Genomic DNA, 8,851 nt, shown 5'->3' with positions numbered 1-8,851 from the left:
ATTACAGTACCGGTTTCGATCCTTGAGATCTTTTCAACAGTAAATATGAATAATAACTTTTTGAAAAATTATTTAAAAATTAAATTTTGGTAAATTTAAAAGAAAAGTCTTTTTAAAGACATACTTGTATAGTATTCAAATAACAGGGGCATTTTTCTTGTTTCTGCTTGTCTCTGTTTCACTTGTTAACTCTTGTGGGTTTGAAGAAGGAGTGCTATGAAACCGGTACTGTAATGTTCTTTATAAAAGTATTTTAGCATTTTCTACTTTTTCTTTTTTCCATATATATATCTACTCGTGTGTTCCTCTTCAACCTTTTACATATATATATATATATATATTTATATTTATATATATATATAGAATCACTATTTAATAAAGAAAGTTTTCAATTAGGTCTTCAAAAATATATACAATATTGTTTGTTGCAGTCAAACCATTGCTTACAGGTTTTAGTCAGAGTTACCTCCCATTTATTATGCTAGTTGCCTGATCTCGCTTAGGAACAAAAAAAAAAGATGCATTCTTACTAATTGGAGTTCTATCGTTGTCTTAGATTGGTATTCTATGATATTTAACACTGAAAATCTTAGCATGATTAGAAAATTTATCGGTAATTATTTGAAACATTATACACACAGATACACACATTAAAAACTAAAGAACAAAATTTTAAATATTTACAATGGATTTTTATTTCAAGATTTTTCATGTAAAATAAAAAATATTGAATAAATAAAATGTCTTTATTTTTACAACAGTTATTTCCTGCTATGTCATGTACAGTTAAGTTTGTGTAAAATTATATTGGAGGATCATCATAAAATAAATGAAAATATTTTCATACAAATTCAGTGCTCTTTATTTTTTTGTTTTCTTTTTTGATATGTTGCATCTTTTTTTTAAATACAAATTTATGAAACTTGTTATATAATTGTATAACTGGACATCATAAAGATTTCAGGCACTCTGTAGTACTTCTATGTATAAAGTAATGGACTTCCATTAGTTCCAGCAATGAGATGATATTCAATGGTTTAATTAACTGATTTACTTGAATTATTATGCAAGTGGCTGAGTATTTCACAGACACATATGTACTTCTAATGTATAACTCAGGTTATATTACAATTACAGTACATCAGGTTGTTTTTTACACATAGCTTCCATCTACCCAATTTCCATCTACCCAATAGGTTATATAGTAAAATACACTTGTATGCAAATGCTATATAGTGGAATCAAACCCAAACAAAAATGGCTGAAAATGCAAAATAACATTAAAAAAATTGTTGTAATCATTTTAGGTGTAGCATTTCATTTAGATATATTAAATTGATTTACTTTAACATCCCAACCAGTTCCACTCGTCCATAGACCTTATCAAAGGATATATATATATATATGGTTTTAGTAGTAATTTCTTTAGTCAAGCTCTATATCGATTTTGTTAAGAAAGATACATAACAGATAACTCAGTGTTAGTGATTTAATGAAGGAATGAAAGGCAAAGTAGGGTTTTAATTCAAACAGATGATGGAGGCAGGAACTGAAAATAAGATACTATAAACGAGCTAGTTGTGTGTTTAACTGTCTTTTTCACTGGTATCACCATAATATACTATAAATAGCAAATTCTTACTGTCATCAAATAAAACATGATGAAAACAATATTGAAGCATTCTCTTGCTCATTTGCAAATATTATAATAATTCAATAGACTTCATATTTTTAACATTCACACCAATATACAAACTCATGAAAATATCAAAATGTAGGAAATTAATATACAATCTGGTTGCTACAAAGCTTAATTTCCATTGCATATGAAGTAAAATTATTTATTATATAAATATTATCAATATTATCATGTTAAAACAAAAATCATTACAACCATCATCATCGTCATTATTTTTTAATGGATTCTAAGAATAGATTGTTTTCTTCTTTTCTAGAAGCTTGAGTTGATGAAAGTAGGTCTTAATCTCATTGTCATTAGTTATTATTAACAAACATGTCTGATAGCTAAATAAATGTGGCTGAATCATTCAAATATGCAAAAGTAGCTGTAAACAGATTTGAAGTAAATAACATTTTCATATACGCAACAAAATTCATGAGCATTTTTCAAAGTTTACAGTGTCATCTATCTTTTAGGCCCACTTCCTGGGAAGATCAATGGGGTAAAAGCCAGCAATAATAATTATAATTAAATCTCAGATTAGGAAGAGGTACAATATGTTGAGCCATTGGCAACTCTGAAACTAGATAAAACTGTTAACTGGAAAAATATTCCCATATCCAATCCTAGAAATAGATTATAAAAGAATTTTTCCAACTGCATGTAGCCAAAACATGCATTAATGTGCTGGTTTACAATCATTGTTTAATTTTAGTGTAAGCTAAACAACTCAGTGGAGTTATTGGTAAACAGTAAGATAATGATGAAGATGATAATACTTTCTTGCATGATATCTCAGGTGAAAAGGTGAGGCAAAAAAACCCAACTAATTAAACCTAGTTGCTGATTCAATTAACCAAAGAACTAAAAGTCCCATTTTCCTACAAAGTCCTCTTGAACAATAATATCAAAATAATTATAAGGTTTATTATAGGTTTTTATATTGACACAAGGCTACAAAATTATAGAAGAATAGAATGGGGATTGAATCTTCATCAGCACATTCCTGGTATTTGTTTTATCAATTACAAAGAGATGAAAGGCAAAGTTAGGAATTTAGCCTGGTGCTTTACCATTTGTCACTTCAATCTTAAAAGTTTCATCATAACAATTCGTCTCTAGTGCCATTCAGCATCAAACTTGAATTTCTAAGTTTTCATTGAACATTGAGAATGATGCTCCTAGCTATCACCATCAAGTATGAGTATTTTTAACCGACACTCAGCTTTAAATATAGTTTTCAGTCAAGTATAACTTTAACAGTTACTCAACATTGTGTGTGAATAACCTACTTGGTTATGGTTTCACATAAATTTTTACTGACTTGTTTGTCAATGAACATGAAGTATAACCTTTGTTGGGTGACACTTAATATGACATTCCTAGCTACACACACAACACTGAGTGTTTCCACCAACCTTTGAATATCTGCTGTTCATGGACTGTAACAGTAGGAGTTTGGGCTGTAGTAGATCAGAATACAAAAGCAGTTCCCATAAAAGTGAAAGAATGAGAAAGTTTTTACTGTTGTTGAAGTATGTAGGCTTCAATAATGTTTAAATTTTTATAATTTAATGGTCTGTTTAGCACTCAAACATTGTATACATTACTAAATTAGATGACAGAATTGGAACAGCTAGTATTGCTGTTGATAATAATCTTCAGCTGTTTTTATTCCAGATATTCATGTGCAGGTGTGCATGTAAGCATGCACACACACACTCACATACTAATATTTATAAATATTATACCTATGACTGTTCCATTAACTGGAGAAATTTTACTTATATCTATTGTTATAATTAGAACTTGTAAGTTAAATGATATTGACAGGATGTGAATATATAATAAAGTGTCTTCACTGTTGAAGGTTTATGATAGATACTGCTTTGATTTAAAGGTTCACATCTGTATTTGCAATACTCACACATATTTTACATTTGGAGAATTTGTATAATTATAACAACTCTACTTAATATAATTAAATTAAAATCAGAAAATACTGATTACTTTGTGGTAAGCTAGAACTGCAGTCATTTAAATATAGTTATTTAAAATTAAATATTCTCAAAGCAAATTCATTATTATTCTTCAAACAAAAAAACTAGAGATATATTTCATACCAAACTTCAATACAATTCTTGATAAACCGAAAATCAACCGAGGGAAATAACCCTTTTATAGCTTATCTCATTTTGACGCTAAAATAAGTTTGGTATTTTGTGAATCGTCCTGGTCTTAAGTAGGAAGATTGTATGATAGAAGTAAGAAATCTAATTTGGAGTGGTTTGACAGTTTTCTTAATTGGAAGTGGCACTAATGATATCATATTGTAAGTATCAATATAAAATCCCAGAATGTATTCTCTTCCTTCACATATATTGACTGCTTCAAAAACAATACTGTTTGTATAATCCCTCATTATAAGTAACAGGCATTGGTTATGGATATTAGCCACTTTCAAGGGAACACCAAAAGATTTGCTGAACACCATCCTTAAATATGCAGACCTCCATGCTGATAAACTTTGGTTGACAGTTTCTACACATCGACATAAGTCATAATCAAGCTTGCTTCGAAAACAAATTTGTAAACCATCATTTGAAGGTATTTTTCGATGGTAAGATAACACTTGAATATTTGGATTCTTACTGTCATCATTAGTTGATAATAAGACAGTGAGAACATTGGGTTCTTTTGTGTCTTTACCAATGACATGAATATCCATCTGAGTCATTACTTTTCCATTGTCTCGCCATTTATTGATATTGCCAAACGAAAGACCCTTCAGTCTTTGGCAATTGCCAAAAGGTGAAAGAAGAAATAAATCTGTTTCATTTTCTTCAGTTTCTATTTCTTCTTGAATCTTTTCATTCATTTCGCCTAATACAAATTCTGCTAATCCAACCTGGATACTATCATTATCAAATGTAACTGCTTGATTCTCTGTGAGACAAATATGTGGCTGCATGACATCTAGAAATCCACAGCTTCTTCCTTTCTTAAGAAACTGGAAAAGACCAAAAGTGGTTTCATTTTTGATAGAATCTTTGGAACTTTTATTATCCTTTAAATATGATTTAGGATCATTGATTGCCATTATGTCACGCAAAGTAAAATGAACATCTTTCAGTGTAACCAGATTGTGTGTATTTCTCAAAACATTCTTTGCTCTAATTTTCCCCAACTTCTTTTGAAACTGTTTTGAGAGCACTAAGTACAGCGGTGGATTTGAAAGCTGGGTAATTTTTGAATTATTCCAGCCAGATACACTCCATCCATGGCCAATGTCACCAGTTAATATAATAACAGAATCTTTTTGCTTACTTAAATCTTCTATGACTTTGGCTAACTGAGAGTCAATAACTCTTAATTGAGAGTTAGCTACATCAGATGTTCTTAGTATGGATAACAGAATATATTTGCCATTGCTTTCTTTGTTAACAATTTGGTGATAATCAAAAATACCACTTCCAGAGATTTCTACTTTTTTATCAGAATTGCTTTTGTGGCAAGTTTTCTCTTGTAGGTTGGGTGGCAGGTCATTGTAGAACGTAGGTGAAGATCCTTTAGTGTTGTAATCAAAACCCTGATAAAATTTTGTAAATAAAAAATTGATTTTCTCAGAAGTTGATTCTTCACATGTATGGTCAAAAAGGAAAGTTTGATAACCATACTTAGTAGCTGTTTTAGCCAATGACTGTGAGCATAGGGACTCTTCATTAATATTCAAATCAAAGGTTTCACCACAGAGCAGTTGATATAATCCTGCAGAATATTGAACTCTTGTACTTTGATGCTTAGCAAAATTATAGACATGAGCAATATTTTCATTATTTATTTTCATTAACTGGGTATGAGTTTGGTGAAATTTACTCTTAAATTCTTGACGGGAGAAAAATCGAAAATATATCAAATGTATATTTGATATAGTTCTGTTTTCTTTTTCTTCAGGTTTACAATTTGTCTTGGAGCTAATAGAATTAAATTGTTTGGTTGATTTCAGTTTTCTGTCCAGCTGATTGCATACCATACAGCGGATAATACTTTGTCCCGAGGAATTATATTTCTTGGAAACATAATAATCTTCAAGAAGTTGACATAGCTTGTCTTGCCTCAGTTTAGGTTCTTTCAATATCTTATACTGAAATGCTGCAGCTTTCTTTTCTAAATAATGGTGATTGCAATTATGGCAAGATATATTTAGGCAGAAATTCCAACTGTCATTCTGGTAACATCTTATCTGAACATAACAAACATTTCGATCAGAAATGTTGTAAAAATGACATGGTTGAATAGTAGGGAAATCCTTTTTAGTACTTGATGGATTACTCATTAATAAACTTCTCTTGAAATCTTCAAAATGATGACCAGAATCGTAATGTTTTTTATTCACAGTTAGTTTGTTCTCTATACTTGTACCCATCCAAGAGGTTATACACAACAAAGATACTAAAAACCCTCCAAAGAGGAAAATTGCTTGAAATTGTTTATGAGGCATAATTTTAGGAAATTTTGTTGGTAACTTTTGGTTTCATATGAATATAATTTATTATATATGGTTATACAAAGCGACCAATTTTGGCATGTTTTCATCTCAATTATATATTCTTTCTAAAAAAAAAAATTGTGTTGTATATTTTAATCCATAATCAAGTATATAACTGGTTACCTATTTAGATTATTAGTTCATATTCAAAAGTCTGAAATAAAATAAAAGTAAGTTTAAATTAGAAAATACCTGACACAATTTTAGGTTTAAAAATATGAAAGAGAGAAAAGCTCATTAAAGAAATTACAGAGACAATGATAACTCCATATGGCAGGAGGGAATTTTAATTGTCAGAGGGTTTCGTTACTGTTTTGAGCAACAGAAAGTGGAACTATTCTCAGCTACCACGCAGTGCCAGAAGAAAGGATTAAAATCCCACGCAACAAGCAGTTGGACAATGGAATATAAGTATATAAGACTGTTCCAAGCACTACACAACACTCCTGTAGTACTTTCATACACAATACAACTTCACATACAATATGTGAGTGTTACGCATTTCTTAAAACAATAACAGCAACGGTGCTGTAAACAATTTCTGCAACAAAAACATTAAAAAAAAAACTGCCAAGGAGAGCAACAAAATCAATGAAGGAGCCTATATGCGATTGCTAATCTGCTGGAAATAGCAGCCAAAATTCTTTTTTCCAATCGTAATCTATCATCATAAAAAAAAAAAAAAAAAATTTAAACCAAAGTCATTGGATGATGCAGTTATAGATATACTGTCTGAAAACAAGACGAGATGGTCACTGTGGGAACGCCTTCGATCAGGGACTAAAGAACAACAAAATAAAAATAACTAACAGGGATTTAGACCACGATTGGCATGAGGTATTATTGAAGCTAACAGTTCGATTGTTGTTCACATCACAGTCGTTATAGGGACTGTCATTTACACAGCTACTATTAATTATTTTTTTTTTTTAGCTTTAACCTTTAAATTCGGACAGCTTCAGGATGAATCTTTTCAACTAATTAGATGAATGCTGACTGATGTCAGCTAAAATAAAACATCGTTGTCATTATTAGGTGTTATATAATTAACCGTCTTACTACACTGTTTCCATCTATAATTAACCTTTCTTGGCTGTCATTATCTTCATTATCCCTACTATTATTGTTTCGACATTATTCAAGGGGTGACAAGTGATTGAAGCATAGGGTATCGGATGAAATGTATTAATTACGCTGTATTTTTGACTCATTTGATTGGGAGTTCATATCTCACATATATCAACACTGTCTTTTATCCTTCTCTTTGTTGATAAAATAATTATGAAGCACACTCTGATTTCGGTGTATTTTGTGTCAATTAATAAGGGGAAAAAATCATAATCTTTACACTAATCAAGCCTCCTCCAGTATCCGAACCCTACATTAGTGTTTACATGTCAATAACTTTCTTCCTAAACACACAGGTAGTTGTTTCTTTCTTTTCAGAGGAACAACAATGTATTGATTTGTCATTTCACCTAAAAAGAACCTTCGCATTGATATGTGAAGCAATATGTCAAATGTATTACTGTTAAATCGTTACTGTTTACAATCTTTACTCCTGACTAAATAATGACAAAGGATATTGATCTCATCTAACGGATTTTTTTGACAAATTGCTGACATGAATTCAATTGGGAAACAATAGCAACCATTCTATTACTACTTTTCTTATGTTACTTCTTATTGTTCATTTCCTCAATTGATCGGGCATGAATTAATCACACTGAAGTAGTATTTATTACCAGGTATTTGGAACGTGTTTCAGGCCTCAAGAAACTGTTAATTTGTGCAAACAACCGAAAAATAAACACACTTACCAGTCTCGGAGCAACTCCATTCGACTTCCAGCCTACGCTAAATGTCGATCAATATTCCCTTGGAATGTGAATTGGCAGAACTAGAAGAGAGTCAAACAAAATGCTTTGCGGTGTTTAATTGTGCCTCGTCGTGTTCTGAGTTCAAATTCTACCTGGATCAAACTATATCTTTCATCTTTCCAGGGTCAATAAAATAAAGTACTGATTTGATAAAATCGACTATTCCCCTCCTTAAAATTCGTGGCCTTGTGCCTTTGTTAGAAATCAATATTTCCTTAGAATTTCGTTTTAGCATTTACTTCCTACCGATTTGTAAATCACTACCATTCACTCGATCTCTTACATTATCCCACTCTGTCGATGACAATACTGATGAAACAGACACACTTCTGGTGATATACAAAAGATACAAAAGAACTATTATAATGTATATGTTCTTATGTCTCTGTACATCCAATAGTATCTAACAATCATACAGGCCTCTTCTGGTTTATTGGTACTGTAATTCAACGTTATTAAAGTGCATATATTTTCTCACAGATAATTGAAATGAAGGTTTGTATTAGATAGAAATGCATATAGAGAAACACTACTAACTTCAAATTATGGGTGATATAGAAAATGTGTTTGTAAAGCTCAACGTGTAACTCAATGATGTAGAAATAGCATTAAACATATCTTGTTGAATTAAAGTTCCTTTTGAGGGTGACACATGGTAAAAGTGGGTAACATCATTGAGGTAATCAGAAGAAACCAGTGTGGTACTGGAAACTGGTGGAAAATGAGATACAGTAAATTGAT

At 30.8% G+C, this 8,851-nt stretch overlaps 1 protein-coding gene across 1 annotated transcript; it reads right to left on the bottom strand.

Moving 5' to 3' along the window:
* Window positions 1–670: 670 nt before the first annotated feature.
* LOC106871827 (uncharacterized) lies at window positions 671–8,604 on the bottom strand. Its single transcript, XM_014918529.2, has 2 exons — window positions 8,051–8,604; window positions 671–6,384 (listed from the first exon to the last, which is right to left on the bottom strand). Exon 2 carries the CDS (start codon window positions 6,180–6,182, stop codon window positions 3,867–3,869), a length of 2,316 nt encoding a protein of 771 aa, XP_014774015.1. The 5' UTR covers window positions 6,183–6,384; window positions 8,051–8,604; the 3' UTR covers window positions 671–3,866.
* Window positions 8,605–8,851: the final 247 nt, after the last annotated feature.

Source organism: Octopus bimaculoides, chromosome 4 (genome assembly GCF_001194135.2).
Source record: "Octopus bimaculoides isolate UCB-OBI-ISO-001 chromosome 4, ASM119413v2, whole genome shotgun sequence".
Classification (NCBI taxonomy): Eukaryota; Metazoa; Mollusca; class Cephalopoda; order Octopoda; family Octopodidae; genus Octopus; species Octopus bimaculoides.
The sequence above is the reverse complement of the archived record's forward strand: the minus strand, read 5'-3'. Positions and strand labels throughout refer to the sequence as shown.